Source organism: Lotus japonicus, chromosome 1, assembly GCF_012489685.1.
Source record: "Lotus japonicus ecotype B-129 chromosome 1, LjGifu_v1.2".
Taxonomy (NCBI): domain Eukaryota; kingdom Viridiplantae; phylum Streptophyta; class Magnoliopsida; order Fabales; family Fabaceae; genus Lotus; species Lotus japonicus.
In genome coordinates this window covers 35,338,105-35,360,860 of record NC_080041.1, presented here as the reverse complement: position 1 = coordinate 35,360,860, position 22,756 = coordinate 35,338,105, and the positions used below count along the sequence as shown (strand labels likewise).

At 36.4% G+C, this 22,756-nt stretch overlaps 3 protein-coding genes and 1 non-coding gene across 4 annotated transcripts; 3 read left to right on the top strand and 1 right to left on the bottom strand.

Moving 5' to 3' along the window:
- Positions 1-2,988: 2,988 nt before the first annotated feature.
- LOC130734529 (protein EXECUTER 2, chloroplastic) lies at positions 2,989-10,807 on the top strand. Its single transcript, XM_057586981.1, has 12 exons — positions 2,989-3,614; positions 3,995-4,374; positions 4,643-4,759; positions 5,040-5,105; positions 6,454-6,560; positions 6,631-6,712; positions 7,053-7,739; positions 8,622-8,748; positions 8,839-9,008; positions 9,122-9,196; positions 10,033-10,125; positions 10,287-10,807. Exons 2-12 carry the CDS (start codon positions 4,075-4,077, stop codon positions 10,386-10,388), a joined length of 1,926 nt encoding a protein of 641 aa, XP_057442964.1. The 5' UTR covers positions 2,989-3,614; positions 3,995-4,074; the 3' UTR covers positions 10,389-10,807.
- A 4,819-nt stretch (positions 10,808-15,626) lies between these two features.
- Positions 15,627-17,567, top strand: LOC130734528 (CASP-like protein 4A3). The gene is made up of 3 exons (XM_057586980.1): positions 15,627-16,170; positions 16,786-16,921; positions 17,205-17,567. The coding sequence occupies exons 1-3, from the start codon at positions 15,656-15,658 to the stop codon at positions 17,397-17,399; spliced, it is 846 nt and encodes a 281-aa protein (XP_057442963.1). The 5' UTR covers positions 15,627-15,655; the 3' UTR covers positions 17,400-17,567.
- A 964-nt stretch (positions 17,568-18,531) lies between these two features.
- On the bottom strand, positions 18,532-18,956 carry LOC130733941 (uncharacterized; the record flags this gene model as incomplete). The annotated part of the gene is made up of 1 exon (XM_057586234.1): positions 18,532-18,956. A coding segment is annotated over one exon (111 nt), but the record flags the coding sequence as incomplete, so codon positions are not given.
- On the top strand, positions 18,793-18,943 carry LOC130734976 (U4 spliceosomal RNA). The gene has a single exon (XR_009018303.1). It is a non-coding gene; the product is annotated as a U4 spliceosomal RNA (small nuclear RNA).
- Positions 18,957-22,756: the final 3,800 nt, after the last annotated feature.

Genomic DNA, 22,756 nt, shown 5'->3' with positions numbered 1-22,756 from the left:
GCTTGAAGTGAATTCTATGAGAATCTATTTGTTGTTAATACTGTTTTGATGAGTTTTTAAGCATACTTAATAAGACTTATGCTTGTTGAAATTTGAAATAACATGTGATTATTCTCACTTGATTATTGGATTTGGAATTGTTGATCGAGTGACTATTGAAGTCACGGGATGTTGTTTACTAACTTTGGCATATAAGGCTTGAGCTTGAAGTGGAAATGTGATGGTTATTTGTCCTATGAGATTGTCTCATTGTTCGGAATGTCTTGAATTGCTCGAAGTGGCGATGTGGTGGTGTTTGTCTCCCGTGATCGTCCCGTCTTGCGAGACGCTATTGATCGATCCATCTTGGTAGTAACATATAGTTGCATTATAGGGCACTAACATTTGATTTTGTTGATATCTGATTTGATTCTATGTTGTTGGATGTGTTGTTATCTATCTTGAATTAAGTTGGTAGCTTACTTACCATGTCATGTATTAAATTCGAATAAAACATGTTTTTCTCTCTTATGTGAAGTGATTCCATGGAGTTAACCCTTTCTGTTTGCTACTTGTTGTTTGAGAGCTTAACGCTATTAGGTGATGAAGAACCTTCAATGAAGCTTAACCTATGTACGAGTCAGAGATGAGAACTTGAAGAACAGTGGAAGACTCGAAGAGTAGTGTCGGGTGTAAGGCTAGAGTCTTGGGATATAGAGCTTATCATTATTGGTTAAAGCTTGCATCATGATTTCATGAATTTATATTTGAGGTTTCGGGTAAGTTCTGGTGCATTGCTTTCCTACGGTTCCTCAATGTGGAAATCGTAGGGAGTATGTCGAATTTATGGTGTCATTGCATAATAGATTATTTGTTGAATCTCATTCTATTTGTTAGGTTTTGTATGTTGTGTTCATTCGTTCTTACCTTCGGGTACTTGAATTGTTCAAGGCTGGACGTAAATCTATATGTAATTGGGAGTATGCATGACATGTTTTGGAAATGCTTTGAAAAGAAAAAATATATACTCGCTTCTTATGAACCATTTTGGAAATCATTGCATATTTACTTTGGCAGATTACTAATTCTGACCCCTGATAGTTGGAGTGTTACACCCATCGTTAAGACTTAACATTGCTTCTTCCAGAGCCCGCACAACCCACCGCAAAAATATTTTGTAAACCAGCGAAACCTGTAAACTTCTACATCATCATACTATATTTATATGTCTCCGCATAATAAAGACCATGCGACCTTCATTATTTGTGAGCGATCAACACATTATTTGTGATATGCTAAACTTAATCACGTTGATTTTAAGAATTATTATGATGACTTAGCTTAGTTCTGACTTCGTACACTTATTTGAGTTTTTAATGGAAAAATGTTAACTCTTCATTTTTTTGCTTCCATGACCCTTTTTCACTATAACAGGTTAAATATGGATCTATAGTGATCAGAATGAGACAATTGATGTGTCATTGGAAAGCTAGAAGAAATATCCCAAACTTTTATGTTGAGCTCCACTACTTGATTGTTCTCAAAAAGGCAAAATCTAGTTGCAAGCTTGTTGTTGCTGGAACCTGTGAGTTTGAACGGGTTGGGCCAAAATGATCATAACTTGGGCTATAGAATTCCAAATTGGGATCTATTTGAAGTTTCGCAAAGCTAATTTAAAGAGCTACAACGTTCATGAAGAACTATTGAGAACAATCGATTTTTAATTGGGTCCCGCGAGAGTCTGAAGCTAACTGATAAATTGGGTCAACTGAATACTGGGCTGCTTACTCCTTTGGGCTTGGACTTGTGAAGTGTTGAAGAAGGGCAGATGAGATAAGTGTCTGAAGCTAACTGATAATTTTCTGTTGGTTTCCCCTATTAATACCATATTCTTAGGCTAAGTCAAGTCTCTCTAGATTCTTTTGATGCTTAACACTTGTTTTCTACAATCCTTATTTCGCATAGTTTCGATTGCTTTCGTTTCTTATAATTGTTTTGAGTTTTCACCCAAATTCATGGGTTGCTAAACTCCTTAGTCAATCCTAGGGTTTTAATCTTCATTTGTATGCAAACCTGAGGTCTTGCTCTTAATAATAAATATTTCATCTTTTTATTTAAATTGATTTACGTTCTTTTACTTCGTGCGTTTCATTTTCTTTTGGTTCATGACTGGTTAAATTCGAAATTATATTATGTTTAAATTATTCATTTAAGCGAGTTGGGATCAGTCAAGGATTCTTTAACTGATTGATGAAACGATGAAGCGATTGTGGATTATATTTTCTTAAGAACGAAAATCTCTACCAATGATAGGTTGTTAGCTTTGGGGATTCTAGGAAGAAGATTGTTCTCTTACTTTGAGGGAGCGATGACTCCTTTTTAACTTGAACAAATCAAATTCTGGACGATTGTACATTATAGAATTTGGATCTTCCAACTTAGGAGGTTCGACTCAAAGACTTTAATAGAAAGTAAAATTAATCTTTTGTGACCAAGAACGGTTTGCTACACTTAAATGAATAAAACCTGAGGATTGATGCTTTCCTGCAGACAAACAATCAACCAACCCCCTTGTTACTGTGTTCTGCTCTACTGCTTTTATCAATTGACCGAGTCCTCAAGATCGATCCTAGTGTTTCTACATCTTGTACTGCACCCTTTGCAGATTTAACTTTGACACGCACACACAACAATTTTTACAGATTTAATCTTTTACAAACAAGTCTAGAGCAGACAAGTTTTTCTTGTGTGAAACAATACTTTAATCCACAAGCTCTGAGCTAGATAATTCCATCTTTTCCCCGAAAAACTATCGCTCTCACTAGAAACATGAACATTGAGAAACATTCAAATATATCTTAGGGAAAAACTTACCTACAGTTGCTTATCTCAAGTTTATCCTGTTTTCCAATTAAATTTTGCCATGTGGATATTAAATAACTACAATTAACATAATACTAAACGGAAGTTATCTTTTAGATGGAACCATTATGCCTTGACTGACCTAGCTCACAAAGCATCAAAATTCAATTTCACCCATGAGCCACCATCCACACCTTGGCTTTCGCACACACCCAAGATCCTAAGGGGAGACTGTCGGCGACGAAGGTGTTGTCGGAGGAGGATCCGGCAACGAAGAAGACGGTGGAAACCCAAAGGGCGTCACCGATGTCTTTGAGGAACTCGAAGTAAGAGATGTCTTAGGTTGCGGTGAGGGCGTAGCACTCCTCCGACGAGGCTCTTAGGATTTAGGAACCACTTTTGCTCCCTGCACAAAGACACCACAGGGAAGCCCTCCTCCTTGGAGCCTTTGTAACCCATATCAAATGAGCTGTATCATTATCAATAATCTTGTCATTTTCGAGCGATAGAAACGCAGTGGGTCATGGCATTGTGCAAATGGAGAGGAAAACAGAGAATGGTGAAAAAACAAGGTGGGATGGTGAGAAAAATTGGGGACTCAACCATTATTGTAACACTTGCTGTAGAGCCACGAACAATGAATTGGGAACAATAATGCACAGGTAAAAAGAAAAAGTTAACCACAATCTAACTCCGTTACTCATTATTATAAAATTATACAGGTGGCAATATTTTATTGGAAAACATGACAAACTGAATATAAGCAACTGGAGGTAAGTTTTACCCTATATCTTATCATCTTGCCTATTTAATATTTTCAATTTTAGTTTAATTATGACGTGATGTAATAATACAACTTAATTGGATATTCGTGTAAAACATATTTTGTATAGTTATTAAAAAATTGAAATAATAAATAATTTGTTTAATTTACTTCTTTAACATACTCAACCCCCTCATTAGCAATATTTTATTCACCTAATAAACATATAAATAACAAAACAAAATTTAATCAATTCACTTTTTAAGCAATTCCAAACTTATAAAATTTTTAAAAAATTAAATCACATAAATATTTCCTTGTGAAATTGGTCTAAACTCTAAATTGCTGAAAATTTTGTCTCACTGCCAACACGAACCTTTTATCCGACAGCACACGAGAACTGTGGGGGTATCAATCTTCAATTTCATCATCATCATCTTCTTCTTCTTCTTCTTCTTCCAAACACAACCATGGTGGTCATGGTGGGTGTGTCTCAATCCATCTCTGTCTCTTCCCAGCTCAGAACCCCTTCTTCTTCTTCTTCCTTCGATTTCCACCCAAAGAAGCCACCACCAACCTCTCTTCTGGGTTGGCCCAACCCTCTTCAACCCACCCCTTCAATCTTCTTCAGAAGGAACCGCACCCTCCCACTCCACTGTTGCCGCTGCACCCCAGATTCCAACGATGCCACTGTCAACTGGGATTGGAACCGATGGTGCTGCCATTTCTCTGAAATTGAACAGGCTGAGAGCTTCGCCTCTGTTCTCAAGGTACCCTTTTGCTCTTTACATTCTTTATTGGTATTTTTAATAAAAGTAAGTTTTTTTTCAGCTAATTTTGGGGGGAAAATGTTCCCATATAGGAAAAAGTTATCATTTTTAGCTGGGGTATATGTTGTTTGTAGAATTGACAAGTGTTATGCAATGGGAAATTTGTTGCAGGGTTTCAGTGTTTTTTTTTTCCAAGAGGGTGGGGTGGTTTATGTGTAGATAGTTCATGCTTATATTGATTATATGGTTTGTAATCTGTGCTTTTCAGTTTCAACTTGAAGAAGCTATTGAAAAGGAAGATTTCCAAGAAGCAGTGAAGTTGAAGAGGGCCATAGCAGAAGCAACATCCAAGGACAGTGTTGCTGAAATTATGTCTCAGTTGAAGGTAAGAGCAGATTCTGTCTGAATATATGATAGTTATGATACAAATTAAAAAGTGCTTTTTTTATTTTAGAAAGGAGCTATACTTAGTAATTTCAACTTTTTTCCTAGAAGCTCAGAATAATATAGTATCAGTGAAGTTTAAATAAACACACACACAAAATTTGTAGGTGATATTTTTAAAATTAAAGTGATTTTCCATAAGAAAAGCTGAAACTACTCAGTTTCTCAGTTTTCCTACTTATGGTTTGGTCAATAATAATCTGTGTTTTTGTATGTTGCAGAATGCCATAGATGACGAGCGCTACCATGATGCATCAAAGTTATGTAGATACACTGGAAGTGGACTGGTACGTAACCTTTCTTGGTTGCTACTTTTTGCTACCCGTTATTCAAAAGCATTTCTCTGGCAGTTTTTTATTCTCACATTTGCAGAATTGCAGCTTCATTTTATATATTTTTACCTTTGAAGATGCAGTTTTTATAAATGTTCTTCTAATCTAATTGGTTTGGGAAAATCCCAAATAATAATATCGTAATAAGTTAATAACTGCACAATTGAACTCATATTTAACATGGCTCACCAAGCTTACATACATTCATTGGAGAAGATGACTAAAATATCCAGTGCTTAAAATAACAGTTTACTTTGTCTGCTTGGGATAGAATGGAGAAACTGTGTTTTGGAAAAGTTATGGGAGCGATATGGAGGGAGCAAACCTGCCAAAAGCTTTTTCACTCACTAGTGCAGCCTAACTTTTGATTTTTATGTAAAAAAAGATGGGTATTTTAAAATTGTTTTTGTGAAGGAGTAAATAAGAGATATATGTTTGGATAAAATTTGGAAATTGTCTTCATTCAACATATTATAGCTAAGAAAAAAAGTCAATGAAGGTTATGTAATAGGATAGTGACTCCAGAATAAGTAGTGTACTAGATAAACAGACAAGCTTGTGTTAGTAAATTTATGCAGTTGCCTGGAAAGATAAAGAGACCCCATCTTGAAAACAGAACTGTAGTATAATTCAAATGGTGGTTATGATTTGTGTTTAACAGAATCAGAGTGTGTGAGATGGAGAGAGAAAACAGTTAAGAGAGAGAGAGAGAGAGAGAGAGAGAGAGAGTGAATAACATAATTCTGTTACTATTGTTATTGATGAATTCATTGGGCCACACCACCTGCAGATGATTCATTCCTACAAAAATTCCACATTCTAGATGTCCAGACCTGGGCGTGAGGGGGTGTGTTGAGAAGTCCTACATTGACTAGGGATATCGTCAAATAAGTCTATATAAATGGTAGAGCAACCCTCACCTTCAAGCTAGTTTTTGAGGTAGAGTTAAGCCTAACCTAAATTCTAATAGTGTTGATTATGGTACTAATAATAAACTGTTTCAAAGACGTGTGGATTTCCCCCTTTTTTTGGAAAAATAATGGAACAACCCTCGTTCTTTTGTTTTGATATTTTGGATTCAAGTAAATCTTTTTTATGTTCGGAAATTGGATAAGAAAAAAGACTATTAAAAACTCAGATTATACAGACGAACAAGCAAAAGAAAGGTTCTGCTAATTGATATGTTTCCACAAATAATTGAAATTCAATTTCTTGGTCTGTATCTTCAATTTTTCAGCATATTTTTTTGTGAATCAAGCCCCCTTAGTGTCCTGTCCATTGACCATTTTTACCTTTTATACAGGTGGGTTGGTGGGTGGGGTGCTCAAAAGATTCAGAGGACCCCTTTGGTAGAATAATTCATATAAGTCCTGGTATGGGTAGATTCATTGCCAAGAGCTACAGTCCAAGGTATGCTCTTTCTAATCTCTATTTTTCCCACTGATTATTGGGGAGCACTGCTTACTCCTGTTTGCTACAGACAGTTGCTGACAGCATCTTCTGGGAGACCAATATTTGAAATCTACGTGGTAAAAAGTTCTGACGAATCATATCATATGCAGGTAATATTCAGATTTTCTAACTAAATGATGCATTTCTGTTTGAGAGTTACCAATACACTAAGGGAAAATAGAGTCTTAACTCAAATTTTGATTTGTTGGTCATTGATGATTTTGAATTATGTCAATCTGAAAGAAGAAACTTGTATGAGTAATATCTAAACATGAAATGAAATATTGAATTCGTACATTATATTGAAGTAAAAATTGGAGCTTTTTTCTTTTTGATTAGTTGACATGTCTTTACTGCGAGTCTCTATCCTTTGATACTCGACAGATTCTGAATTGTTGACTTATGTAGTATAAGTTAATGCTTATGATTCAATTTGGCAACAATTAATAGGTAGTGTATTTGAGACGAACCAAAGGAAATTCATTGAGTAAACCCCCATCTATACCTGCTAAAAGCCCATCCACACCCGAGGTCGAGAATGCATCTTCAGTTGAGGTGCAGGAACATGAAGAGAAGGCTGAAAGAAATGATGAGAAAAACAGCAACAGCGAGGGTCCAACTGAGGAGGGCATTAAAAGTGTGATAAATTTTCTTAAAGAAAAAATTCCAGGAATGAAAGTCAAAGTTATGAATATTAATGTTGAAGAGGAAGCAGCAGAGGACAGTGATTCTATAAAGCAATTGATGGAGGAAGAGAGTAATAAAACAAGCTCCAGTGAGAATCCTGAAGAGGAAGTTAGTAATCTGGATCTACCTGATGGGGTCACTCTAGAGGGAGATGGTGATGCCTCAGCAGAAGATAAGGATTTGGATATGAAGCTGTTTATTGGCGGGGTTGTACACAACACTGAAGATGCTGCTCCTAAGGATGAATTTATACGCCTCCCAGCTGAAATAAAGGATATGGAAAGGGATTCTTTCCTCTTTCATATTCCTCGAAGAAGTCTAGGTTATGATAGAAGAGAAGATAAAGTTGCCAATATTAAAGTGGCAGCTCTAGCAGCACAAGGAATTTCAGAGCTTATGCCTCCAGAAGTTGCTAAGGCATTTTGGAATTCTGACAAAGTCTCCTCTAAGGTGAGATTGGAATATGTACTATCTAAATCATTATTGAAGGAAATATACATTTATTTCTGTTGTTCTGTTAGGTCTTACAAATAGTAAGAATTAAGAAATGCCTGTTATGATTGTGATGATCCTACTATGGTTTTTATTTGTGATAAAATCATTTGGCTAGATTTTTTTAATGTATTTCACTAACCACCCCAAACACTCAGTAATATGAAACTAGAGGAATGTCGTGTATGTTTTGTAAACCTCAAGAGAGATTTATTGTAACTTACTCATTTATTTTATTGACTTTTGGTCTACTATTTAAAGATGTAAGTGTAGTACTGAATAAATGATACTTTATTTGCTGCAGGAAGATATAATTTTCCAATTGAAATGTATAACGAATGTAGAAATTTTTATTTCAAAACTGTCGTAATTTACTATCATGGTTATCATTGACAAATGCATCCATAGAAAATGATTTTCTTTTCCCCAAAGGATGGAGGTGGTAACTGTTGAAAGATAGAATTTTCAAAGAAATTGTCTAGGCTGCACATGTATTGTTCAATTTATTGGTTGATTTACAATCAAGGAGTAACCTCGGATGAGAAAAACTAATCTCTAATCTAATAAGCAGTTACTGATTTTTGTTATCTACAGCAACAAAAGCATCATTAGTTTTTAGTCTGCTTTATCGCTAGCTAACTACATGGTCACAATCTATATCAAAATTACTGTTGATTTTTGTAATCTAATTAATATTGATATAGTTCACTATATAGTCTACCATGATTGTTAACATTTTAACTCTAATTCAATGTCATTACCATGGACTCTGTTCCTGTGCATATATAACTATAACCTGAGTACTTTTCTTGTCAATGAACTGACTAATGCTTCACTTAGGTTTCCAAAAGTATACGTGAAATTCTCAAACTTGCTGTTAGTCAAGCACAGAAAAAAAGTAGATTAACAGAGGATACATGTTTTAGCCGGATTACCAGTTCAAGAGGGGATTTTGATCCTTTCGATGGTAACGTTTCTAGTCCTTGTGTCAATGATGTTCTTTGTTATTTGAGTAACATAATAGCTTAGAGAATGGACTGTGTTGGTTTAAATGCAGGACTCTATGTTGGTGCATTTGGTCCTCATGGCATTGAAATAGTGCAATTGAAGAGAAAATTTGGACATTGGAATGATGTAGACAACGAAAACAACCCTAAAGATGTGGAATTCTTTGAATATGTAGAGGCAGTGAAGTTGACTGGGGATCCTAATGTTCCTGCTGGCCAGGTTTATAAAATTTGTATATCCTGATCATTGTTGTCATATTGTATTATGTACTTCTATCAAGTTTTTTGTGTGATTCTGATAGGCAAGCAATTTTCTTTTTCTTTTGTGCATAGGTGACATTCCGGGCTAAAATTGGTAGAGTCAACCGCAACGCCAACCGTGGGATGTTCCCTGATGAATTAGGAGTGGTAATTTTTTCTCTCGTGTGTGTATGTGTAGGATATGTACATTTTTGTAGGGTGCATTCTTATTTGCAATTTTCACTCCAGCACCTGCACCTGTGGACTTGTTTCAGACAATCTTATTCTTATATGTTATAACCCTGCACCTACTGTCCCGCTTAATGTTCTTTAGTATTCAAATAAATATGAACTTTAAATGTGAGAGAGTTGAATTGCTTCTCATTATTGTAGTTTTAAATAACGCTATTTGACTATTTCATTGGCACTCGATACTTATAGGTAATATTATAATATAACCTTTTGTGTATACTGACTTACTAGTTTAAGCTTTTAGAATAGTTGGTTCATAACGTGATATCAAAGTTTCTATAACCAAATAGTTTACAATTTGAATATTTTCACCTTCATTTTTTTAACAAAAAGATTGGATTTTCGCATAAGTGAACCTTTTTAAGTCCATGCTTTAAGCGTGAAGGGATTTTGTTTTTGGGGGGGGGGAGGGGGGCTGTTAGAGATTTAATATAAAAATCATTTATGTATCTTTATCTAATAGTTCAAACTCTTGGAATAGTTAGATTGTGACAATTATTAAGAGTAATATCACATAATACATTAATAGAATTGGTTGCAGCAAATAACCAAGCTTTTTGTTCAATCTCCTCCTAGTTGATTGCGGATAATTTTATATGCACTTGATGATGTTCCTGAGACTTATATATGTTTTTATTGGTATGCATCTTTTCTTCTTTGCCTGAGTTTTCTTTTTTGAGGGGTCATTCTGTTGACTTTGGATTGTTTGGAAAATGTAACTGATCTTAAATACTGCACTCGTTTACCAACAGGTTGCAAGTTATAAAGGCCAGGGACGAATAGCAGATCTTGGTTTTCAAAGTCCAAAATGGGTTGACGGAGAATTGCTCCAACTCAATGGCAGGGTAAATTATTAGACAGATGTGTTAAACACACACACACACACACATATATATATATATATATATATTTCAATGTACAAGCATGGTTAGTGGTTTCAATTAATAGTCTATTTTTGGTACAATTTCTGTTAGACACTTTTATGTTCTGATGTTGTCATATTTAGGGCATGGGACAATACTTGAAAGGTGCAGATCTTGGTTTCCTTTATGCTGTACCTGAGCAAAGTTTTCTTGTGCTGTTCAACCGGTTGAAACTACCTGAGTGAGCCACATTGCCCTTATCCTGTATAATTATATACCTTCTCTGATGTGGGGTGGAACATGAAGGAATCTGACACTGGTGACAGGAGTAGTATGCTGCTACCTTTTCTATTGGGCTTGTTACCCAACACACGAGCACTTGTAATTTTTTCAGCCTCTGACTCCTATCACGAGTTCTTTTTTGTTGTTCCATTACCCAATCTCTTTGCTATGTCATCTTGTGTATATAAATTTTGCTGACTGACAAAATAGTGAGATAGGAACTCTAGAAGGACCTTGAGGGATCTTTGTATGTGCAATATGGGTTATGGCTGTGTTCCTCCTTTCTTGTTTGTGGTTCGGCTCAGGTTGTCTGCCTACATGAAAGGAAGCCATTGATAATTAAGTGTTGTAATAAAAGCTACAGGCATGTGTATTTTGTCTACTAAGGTAGCATTTGGTCAAACAGGACATAGAACTTATGTTCCATGTTTTTTATATTGTCAAAATGGAATGGAACATAATGCTCGTGGAATGGTACACTTTAGTTTCTTTGAAAATAGTGGAATCAAAGAAAACAGAAGAGAACAATATTACAAATTTCTGCACAGATAAAATTATCCCTAATTTACACTTGAAGCCTAATAGTTACATAACTTACATTATAATAGAAGAGAGTTTTATAGGGAACTGAAGTCTTATGTTTCTGTTTGGTATTAGTTTTATAGGGCATTAGTTTTAACACCCCCCTCAATTAATCATCCACCCTCCTTTATGCACCAAAATGTCTCAAATACCCTTAAAATTTAATTTCATTCCAAACATATCCCTTTTCCTACCTTATCACTACCCTCATCTTTGTTTGTCACACCACCCTTCACTTTTACTCTAATCTCATAGTTTTCTTCGTTGCTATTTTTCACACTTAATATATGTGAAAACATTTCATACTTTGTAAGTGTGAACCGAGGTATGTTCATTCCCTCTTCATCTTTTTCCTTTCGTTTTAAGTGTTTCACACTTAGAAAATGTGAAACATTTTCACACTCAAGTAAGTGTGAAAATTTCATTTTATCACTGTTGTTTGTATTTCACACTTTAGAGTGTGAATTTGGTTTGTAGTTCACACTATGGAGGGGGAAATAGTTGTTCCGTTCACACTCAAAAGTGTGAAATTTACTTGTTTGTGAATTTTTCTTTTTTATTCTTACTCTTTTCCATTTCAGGATAGCTAATCATGTCTCATGTGCTCATTGAGAAAGTCGATAATGTGGCTGAAGGGAATCATATCAAGGTTGATCATGTGAAAAAAGTAGATAATGAAGTGGATGATATGAAAGAATGGGGTCACATATTGAAGGAGGATGAAGATTTAATGAATGCAATAGATGACATGAATGCATTATCTCATATTGTTATGGTAGATTGTACAGAAAACCTTCACCACCGATAAGATTCACATATCTCATGTGCTTAATATGATATATACAATTGATTGACTTTATTAAATAATAAGCTAACCGTGTTTGTTGTTTGTAGAAATTCCAAAATCGGCATGAAAGTCTTTGATTGGGCTCGGTTGGTGGGGAAGGACAATGACTTTGTTGTTGTTATGATAAGGTCTGACTATGGAACCTTGCACGGGAAGGAAAGTTTGACATTAGGGTGTGAGCAGAGTGGTAAATTCAAACCATACAAGGAAAAGTTTGACATTAGGGTGTAAGCTTGTCTTTTTCGCACTCTTGAATGTGAAATTAATTATAAAAAAAAATGAAATTTTTAAAATTAAAAATAAAATTCTTAACAGTTGGTTCCTTCACACTTTTGAGGGTGAAATTTGAAAATATTTCACACTCTTGAATGTGAAATGAAAATATAAAAAAACCAAAAACTATTTTTAAAAATAAAATTATTAACAATTTAATAACTCACACTCTTGAGTATGAAATTTGAAAATGTTTCACACACTTGAGTGTGAAATTTAATTATAAAAAAACGAAATATTTAAAATTAAAAATAAAATTCTTAACAGTTGGTTCTTTCACACTCCTGAGTGTGAAATGAAAATATAAAAAAACAAAAAAACTATTTTTAAAAATAAAATTATTAACAGTTCAATAACTCACACTCTTGAGTGTGAAATTTGAAAATGTTTCACACACTTGAGTGTGAAATCTAATTCTAAAGAAACAAAAAATTTAAAATTGAAAATAAAATTCTCAACAGTTGGTCCATTCACACTCCTGATCATGAGTGTGAAACAGAATTGTGTTTCACACTCTTGAGTGTGAAACACAATTGTGTGAATCGAGTATGTTCATTCTCTCTTTATCTTCTTCCTTTCGTTTTAAGCGTTTCACAGTTAGTAGGTGTGAAAATACTATCACACTTTGATTATCTCTTTATAAGAGAGGGTATTAAAGGAATTTAAAAAATAAAAGAGGGTGTGGAATTAATAAGAGGGGTGTTAAAACTAATGCCCTTTGGTATTCTCTATTATTCAAAAGCCATTCATGGAGGGTTATAACTGATATATCCATGCATTCTTTACTTGACCTGGCACAAGTTTTCTAGTAGGACAGGGGACACAAAACAGGAACATATGATCTTAGGGTGTGTTTGGGGTAAAAAGCTTAGTTAAACGCTTATTCATAAACTCATTTGAGAAGCTTATTGAAATAAGCTAAAATTATGTTACGGAAAAGCATAAACTCTTATTCATCAATAAATCTGAATAGCTTATGGAAACAAATTCAACAACTTATAGCAATGCCAAAATTTATTTATATAAGCTCTCAAACAGTTTCATAAACGGTTGTGCTAAAAAAATAAGCTCTTTCAAACGAGGCATAATTCATAGCCGAACACCATGAAACTATCTTGAGTTTTATGCTTATGCCCCCAATCCCCATCATGCAGAATGAATATGGTTAAGGAAACGACATCTTAAAAGTTGCCTAAAGGTTATGTATATACTTATAGTGGTTTTGTTGTTAAGAGTCCTGTGAGAAAGCAATGCCATTTAGCATGTTGCCTTTGGTAGGTGTTTTTTAATGAATAAATTGATCTAAAACGCGCAGGATGAAACTAAAGTAAAGACTGAAGAACTTTGTGTCTATATCGCACTAAAGGTAGCCCACTCTCGAAATCAATCAGACACCTTTGCTGAAAAAGCTTGTTTAGGTAATTGAACCTACTTTATTTATTTATTTTTCGTTTATTTAAACCTCAGCAACTTTTAAAAAAAAGACTCCAACAGCTTATAATTGAGCATTGAAAAAGTAAGGTGTTATATTAGGCATTAAGTATCAAATCATTCACAATATTTTTACTTATTAAAGTAAGTAAGGCCTGTGTGGTACAAAAAATGTAAGGAAAAACTCTAAAAGTATTTGATCAACTTCGATTTCTTAAAATTAATTTTGATATTCAGAAACTGGCTTTTTTCTGAATAATGTGATAAATAATATTAATTGGAAAAAGGGGATGAAAAAAAAAATATTTAGCTGTCTAGGGTAGTTTCTGACTTATACTTTATAGCATTCGAAAGAATCCTTGCGAATGGTAATAGGACAAATATATTCAAGTGCTTTTTCAGTGTTTGAGACAAATTATGACATGGAATCTTGCTTTTTCAGTCTGGCATTCGGTTTGATTCTCGCGAATGCCAGATTCCTCTCCTTCCCAATGCACCTGCAGATCTGACCGTGAACAAAGACAAGGATTCGAATATATTCTTACGAATGGCTGACAAGTTGACATGATGGGAGACAAGGGAACAGAGGGGAGGGCATGCACTAGCCACCATGGCGAACCAGAAACTACCCCAGACAGCTAATTTTTTTTTCACTCCCTTTTTCAAATTAATGTTTTTTTTTTTTCACGCCATTCAGAAATAAAAAGCCTCAGAAACTACTCATAGAACTTTTTTTCAAAATTGATTTTATTTATATAATTAATTGTACATGTGTTAAGTAAGTTTGTAAAGTAATTGATAAAGATCATTCTGGGTGTGCTTGAATTATACTGGTGTTTAATGTAAACCCTCACTTATATAGTTTTTTTTATAGGCAAAAAAACCCTCACTTATATAGTGAATTGTAATTTTGGTTTCTCAAAACTATAAAAGTAAACACATACATAAAGTGATGACTATTAAAATAAATTAGTAAAACCTTTTTTTTTTGAAAGCGAACCCATTTTTCTTGGATATTAATTAAGTGTAATGTAATCAGACTTTTATTTCAATTTATAAGAGTTATGGTTCACTTTTTTATTTTAAATTAAGTGCACGTTACTTGCATAAGTGTCAACGGTATTCAATTTTTAAATTAAAATTAAAAAATAAATAACATGATTTATAAATTTCTGATAAGTTTTATGCATGACACATAATATTAGAGTCGTTATAACTAAATCACTTTTAAGACAGAATTTTGGCAGATAATTTTTAAATTAAAATAATGAATCGCAACACAAGATAATTTGGATTGAACATCATTTCACAAGATTTTTAGCAAAAGAATATATTAACTGTATGATATAATAATGTTGATATAAAATTTATCTTACTTGTTAAGCTTTTAATATAAAAATTTTCTCACTCGGATGTCGACACTTATTATATGTCTATCTAATATTTTTTATAAACTTTTCATCCTACCTATAATTATTTCTTAACTCCTCTTTATCTTCTTTTTTTACTCCGAATGTCTACACTTATTGAGTATGCTACCCAACATTTTTCATCAATGTCATCCTACCCATAATTTTTTAATTAATGATTAATCATTGTACTTATCTATGAATATGGTGATTATAGTAATGGTAGATGATTAAAGATCTAAAAAGTAAGTGGATCCTTCAAACAAATTACTATGTGATAAAAGTGAGGTAGGAATGTGAAAGATTCAACGTGGCATGCTCTAACACATAAAAAATCAAAAAACACACACAATCAAAAAACGAGTTATGATATATACACACCTATTCACTTTTTTTTCACCTATATTCTATTTATTTCTCTCTTCTTTATCAATCAAATCACATATTACATTTTTACTTTCTCTCTCCTTTCTTCTTATCTCTCTCTTCTTCCACCTTTTGAGGTGTGAAGATATAATTATCCTAAAAAAACTATAGCCTATAATAATCCTCTTTTACTTTTCACTTTTGTTTCCTTTTCCCACCACCCAAACACAACTTTAACTTTTTCAATTTTTCTCATTCTTCATTTCTCTTCCTATTAAAGCCCGCGAAAAGCAAAGAGGACTTAAACAGACAAAACTCAAAAATGAACACTCATCCAAACACTGCTTCCAATTCCATGAAGAAATCGTTATCAAGAGGCTCCGAGTCATCGACTCAGTTCGAATCGCCGCACCATTTTTCCTCTCCGACTCTATGGGTACCCGAATCGACCGAGTCGCCAGAGTATCGGTCACCTCAGAACTCACCGGGAGTGTGGGTCGACAATTCGTTGGCGGTGGTGCCAGTCAAAAAGTCCGCTCCCGGTCCCGGGAAAGCTTCGGAGCGCCAGAAGCCGCCGGAGAACGCGGCATCGGCGGCGGTGACTGTGTTCAACCCGACGACGACGAGGGAGGAGCCCCAGCGGCCGGCGACGAAGGTGGGAGAGCGGAGATCGAGATCGGCTCCGGCGGGGTGGAAGGCGGAGGAAGTGGTGAGGAAGGTGGCGCTAGGGTTTCGGCTGAGCGAGGTGGCGGTGTGTCTGATTTCGTTTTCGGTTATGGCTGCGGATCGGACTCAAGGTTGGAGTGGCGATTCCTATGATCGTTACAAAGAGTACAGGTATATTATACCCAAAATTTATAGATTTTGTTTTTTCAATTTTAATTTTAATTTATGATGTTTAATTTTTATGTAATTTTCTTAATTTATAATTCTCATTTTTATTAAGATTTCTAGCTAATTTATAAATCTCATTTTATTGGTGCCTTAACAGTGTAATAAACCCATCATTTGTTTTCCAAAAAAGTGTATATATCATGAGTTCTTTCAATTGGTATCTTAAGAAAATTTTAAAAAATTGATAATTAAAAAATTATTTATTTAAATATCAATATTAAGGAAAATTATGTGTAGAGATTTGCATAGTGCAGACGGATAATCCAACTGAAACCTAAAATGAGAAAATAAGTAATAAAAAGAAAGAATGAGATGTCTGATGGGTATTTGCAGTGTTTGTATGTCTGAGTATCATTACGATTTACGGCAATATTAGTTACATGGGTATGTTAAAAAATCATGATACATAATAGACATGGCACAATTCCATTGGTGGAAGACAGGATTAGGGTATAGATGATTTTGATCCATAGATAATTAGATATCATATAGGAAAGTCATGATGATTATTACCAGTAAAATGTGCAACTTATTTGCTACAAAATCATTTTGTGGCAGGTATTGTTTATGTATGAATGTGATAGGATTTGCACACTCAGGATTACAAGCATGTGATCTGGCATGTCAGCTAGTCACAGGGAAACACATAATCAGCCACCACCTTCGGTACCACTTTGATTTCTTCATGGATCAGGCAAGTCTCACATATGACTCAATTCCTATGCATTTAGTTATTTTCTGTCAGAAAGTGGGGGCATATTGTGGTCCATGTGAGTCTTGCAGCACCTGTTGCTAAGGGGCTTTTTTACTCCCAAATTAATCAATAAGCATTACTATGATTTGCATTACAGTGAATTCATTTTTATACTCTGGTTGTCTTGTGTGTTAATGTTATAGAGATTTTGCAGTTTGCACTAGAGCAAGAACTCTATATTTCATTCAGAATTGTAACATTTTTATGGCAAATTGCTGAGCAGGTTCTGGCATATCTTTTGATATCAGCATCATCCTCTGCAGCCACACGGGTCGACGATTGGCAATCAAATTGGGGGAAAGACGAGTTCACAGAGATGGCCACTGTTTCAGTTGGGATGTCCTTCCTTGCTTTTGCTGCCTTTGCCATGAGCTCACTCATCTCTGGTTACATTCTCTGTACCCGCAGCTCCATGTGAATATATTTCGCCGTTTCATATTATATACTAGTTGTCTATTTGTACGAGTTTTCTTTTGTTCTGCTGTGATGGAATGAACTCAAGAAATTGTTGATCCCTGTGATTATACATTGTAATGAGAGACTAATGTATATATACAGTTCAGTATAATGTTTGTCTTAGGACTTAGAGGGTGGAGAAGCAGAATTTCCTTGTTTGGTTTCTTTTGCGTAAATCCTCTGCGGAAAGGTCATCTATAGAGGCGTTTAACATACATTAGTAGAAAAACTCAAAGGGAAAAAAAACACAGTAGTGTAATTGAGAAGAAGATAGGAATAAAGGGAACTGAAAACTGATTTTTCATCCGTGAGTAATGTACAATAGTCTATATATATATATATACACACTTGTTATTGTATACTACTAGCTTAGTAGAAGATTAATACTGTAACAAAAACTTAATCTTCTAACTAAACAACTACAATCTCCTATCTAACTTGCACATGAATTAGTACTGCAATAGCTTGTAAGACCCTCCCACAAGCTGGAGGTTGGTAGATATCCACCAAGCCCAGCTTAGCTTAGTAAATACATCCGCCAACTGATCATGTGTAGATAAAGGAAGTAAACGCATCAAGCCAGATTGAACACACTCTTACGACATGACAACCGATATCTAACGCTTTGTTCTCTTATGAAAAACAAGAATTGTGGCTATATGAATTGGACTTTGGCTATCACAATATAGAACAACAGGAAGTGGTGTGAAGATCATGGAGGAGAAAGGATAACCATTAAAGCTCACAGGTGGTAGTGGCAATAGCACGATATTCTGTTTCTAAGGATGATTGAGCTACAATTGGCTGTTTCTTGGATGTCCAAGAAATTAAAAAAATTCCCAAATAGAAGCAAAACCTTGCAATAGATCTCATTGTGTGTGGCCATCCTCTCCAATTAGCATCACTATAACCTTTGATTCATGGTGGGCTGAGCCATGTACTGGCTGAGTTGTTGAATAGCAAAGGTAATATCTGACTGTGTAGCATCACTGTAACCTTTCATTCACTTAAACGGTAATATTTTCTCGCTTTCTTATTTAGTGGGTACTGGGTAGTCAATGCTCTAGTATCAAGGATGGTTCTCTCAATTTCATAGTTTGTGAATGAGTTTAATTTTTGTAGTAGCTGTAGTTGGATACTTCAAAAGTCTCATAATATACTTAAGATATCAAAGCCACACTACTGTGCTATTCAGAGGCCAGCTAAAGCTTCAACAGAACTATCATTTGAAGTCCCACATTAGTTGAAAAAATAAACCTTTGTTTTGTATTGGATGAAGTCCCACATTGACAAAAGAAACAAACCAAAGTGATGGAAGCTCTTATATAATGCAGCATCCACTGATTGTGAAAAGCATCTTTGCGCTTGGGGCAATGACGCAGCTTATGAGGTTCTAACCGAGGCGCGTCTATTGCTGGTTGAAAACTATTTCCAAACCCCCTCTTAGACTTGGGCTTGTCCTAAGTCTTCGAGAATTTCTGGAAGGGCTCCCTTTAGGGTAAAGCCCTACAATTTCAGTTCAAATATATTTAATGAAAAATTACTTAAGGAATTTAATATGATTTATGGTATGTAATTTTAATAGCTATAAATAAGATTGAAGAATTGTTTACGGCGATTTTTGGTAAACAAATATCCTCTTAGTTCGACTAAAGGAAGTTTAGATTCGGGGTCCTTTTGAGAAAACGTCTTGCCAAAGTGTCGTGTGTGAGTTAGTGTTTTTCGACAGTGATGATCGGTTTGAAAGAAAACTGGATTTTATTAAGCAAGGATCAATTACATGAAGTCACATAAATCAAAATAACATGAAAACTACAAGAATTCGACAAGAAATCACACAAAGGAACTGGAAATTAACAAGCTTAAAGCAAGAAAACTAAAAGGTTGGTTCTGCAACGTACTCCTCCATCATCACACCTTGCTCCTTGAGTCTCATTGATGCGAACATTAGAGCTTTCTGGTGAATTTTTCAGAGTTTGAGTTGGGAACCTCTTTTCCGAATTAGATTTTCCTATTTATAGAGCTCTATGTCCCGCGTGTCCTTGGCGGTTTTCTTCCTTGTTGGACGGGTTAGTGGGTCTGATTCCCCACGATCTGATGCTTGCTCCGGAAGTTCCATGCGTAATGGTGAGAGTCGTGTTCTTCAACTGCCTCAACCGTTTCTTGGCCACGTTTTCGACCAACGTGGTGAGAATCTGACTTGGTCAATGCGGCACGTGTTACATGTGCCTGTGTTTAGCAGTAATTACTAGTGTCGAATTCGGCTGCCTCCTTAACTTGGTGCATTTTCCTTTTCCTTTCTTTAGTCTGAATTCGACTACCTTGGGTGCTTTGGGCCGAATGCGTTTTTTCTTTCTTCGGCCAAAATATTGGGCCAACAGATGCCCCCCAAAAATGTTGATTCTCGACTACCAGACCTTGGAGGGATCAAGCATTTTTTGCTCGTGCATTTCGATGGAGCTTGACGGCTGTTCGCGACTTTTCACTTTCTGATTTCAAGTCCCATCAGAGATCCTATCGTTTGACTTTTGCTCCAATCAGAAGCCTTGACGTCTGACTTCATCTGTCGTCTGCCGTCTCTATTCTAGGGTAATCATGGCCCTTTTCTAGCCTTTATGTTAGGGTTTGCAGTTATATAATAAAATAAACGTTGGATTTCAAAAAATTTTATGCACCATCTTATAATGTAGCTTCGCGTCCGACCCTTCATTTGCCTATAAATACGCCATTGTTGGCCCTCTGGCTTTACCGTTTTTCAAACACTCAAGCTTTCAAACACTCAAGCTTTTGCCTGATTCTGCTTGTGACCATCTTCAATCGTTTGGTTTCTGCTTTCCTGGTGTATTCTCTGAACATTTCTATGGCTTCTAGTTCTAACAACGTCATCCCTTTGGCCGCTGCATGTGAGATGAATGAGGCCAAACGCACTCCTATTCCAGACCCGCCGTATGAAGTGGAGAAACGGACTATCTGGAAATCCCAGGTATTTATTCCTATTTCTGTAAATGGCAATTTACGTGCCATTTTAGGCCCTTTGAAGAAGGCAAAGAAGGGCAGGCCTAACAGTCTCCCTGAGGGTTACGAGCATTTTCACCCCAGCATTTGTGGGGATGAGCTTATTCTTGCATTTCAACCCTCTTACCGCTTCCCTTTTCTGAAAGATCCCAAAAGGACTTTCAGGTCTGCGCCTCCTAACCCAACTGCTGGTGAAGGAGCCTATCTGAAATGGCTCGACAGGGTGGAGGCCAGTAAGTCTGGGCATTGGAAAGTCACTGAAATTTTCGACCTCATTCAGTTGTCGAGGTCGCCGATTACTTACAACCCTGCTATGCTTCTGAGTTCTCTTTTCTTTTGGGAGCGGTCTACCAATAGCTTTCATGTCCCCTTTGGGATGCTTTCTCCCACTCTTCTTGATGTTGCTGCAATTACTGGCCTTTGGGTGGTGGGTGATGATTACCATTCTTCTGCTGCTCCCACCAATCCTATTGCCATTCCGACAGATACTATTGCTTTTAGTAAGTTTATTAAAGATCACTATGTCGAGAATGGTGAAGTCTCCGATGCTGAGCATGTCGCGTTTCTGCTGTATTGGCTTTCTGCTTATGTGTTCTGCACCAAATCCTTGAGGATTCCGGCTAAACTCCTTCCTTTAGCCAACATGTTACATGAGGGTCGAATTATCGCCATGGCCAGGCTCGTGCTCGACAATCTCTACCAAATGATCAATGAAGCGATAGCTGATATTCGAGATCCTAAGGTTGCGTCTTTGAATGCAGCTGGTCCTTTCTGGCTCCTTCAGCTTTGGATGAATGCGGTTTTCGAACCATTTCTTCCAGCCAAGAACCCTCCTCCTGTGGTGTCTAGCACAAGGATCGATGCTTTCAGGCTTGAAGCCCTTACTCCTCCTTATGATGCCTCCACGTTCGAGCTTGACTTTAAGAAGTATTTCACCATGTTTTTCGAGCTGAAACGTTTCCGCTCGAGCTTTGCGCCGTATCACAAACCTTCTTATGGCCCTCGGTGGCTAAGGAATTCATACCCTAATCTTCCTGGTTCGGAGAACCTTTCTCAGCACCAAGTCGAGCTTTGGCAGACTATATTATCTCCCAGGGTGTTGACCATCAACTTTGCCAGTAATGATTTCACTCTTTGCGGTTACAATCCTCAGCTTGTGTCTCGACAATTTGGGCTGAGCCAAGATTTGCCCAATACCTTGTTCGACAAATCCCTCATCCTCTATCCTGGTACCATCACCAAGCGTAGTGCTTTCGACACTACCATTAGCTATTACAATGAGGAGGAGCTGCTTGGCCTTAGTCCTTTCAATTTTACTCCATCCTTTTACGTCACTCAGGCGTTTAAGACGTGGTGGTCTGCTTATTGGCACGATATTTCGACGCCAATTGAAGGTTGCTTCCAGCGCATAACAAATATTTTTCTTTTGCAGAGGCAGGCCCCAAAGAAAACCAAAGGTATGGATACATCTGAGATCAACGCTTTTCAACAATTCTTCGGTGTAGTATACTTTCCGGGTCCTCGACTTCAGGAAACGGTTGCCAAAGCAGCCCAAGTTCTAAGGCGAATGTGGGAAGCTAAAGCCAAGAAAACCCGATTGAGCCTTCCCTCTGATGAGGATGGTCTTTCTTTTATTATTCGAAAAACAGGCTTTAGGTTCCCACCACTGCCTACTTGTAAGTATGCTTTGGCTTTTCCGGTGGTGCTTCCTAAGTGGGTTGATCATGTAAGTATCAAAAACTTTTACCACAGTGCACTGCCCCCTCGGAAGCGGGTGACCTGGACCAAGCGTTACCTATGGAATTACCCTCTCCATGTGCCGGTCGAAATCTTCAACCACATATCGATAAGAACGCTTATTGGTCAAGGTAATCATTTCGACCTGGCATCTTTGCGATATTTATGGCTTAATTTTCCTTTGTTTTCCTTTTGTAGCTGAACCAATTCCTCGACCGACCCCTCAGGCTTCTCCTCGGGTGGTTTCTGCGACTGTCGAAGTGGAGGATGATGATGATGATGTTGCCTTGGTTGATAAGCTCAAGATGCCTAAGGTAATACTGAAACCTGTGAACCCTTGACCTTTATTTCGTCTTTGTGATCATTTGTCTTTTGTTTCAGAGTCGAAAGAGAGGGGCCACCCCTACCACTTCTACAAGCCAAAAAAGGGCTAAGGGTGCTGGTGAACCTACTGTGGGAAATCCTTCCCCGGCTAAGTCAGCCAGCCAGCGTGAAGAAATGCAGCAAGGTGGTGATCAAGGTGTTGATCAGCAAGCTTCCAGCCCTCTGCTTCAAGGTACTGCACCA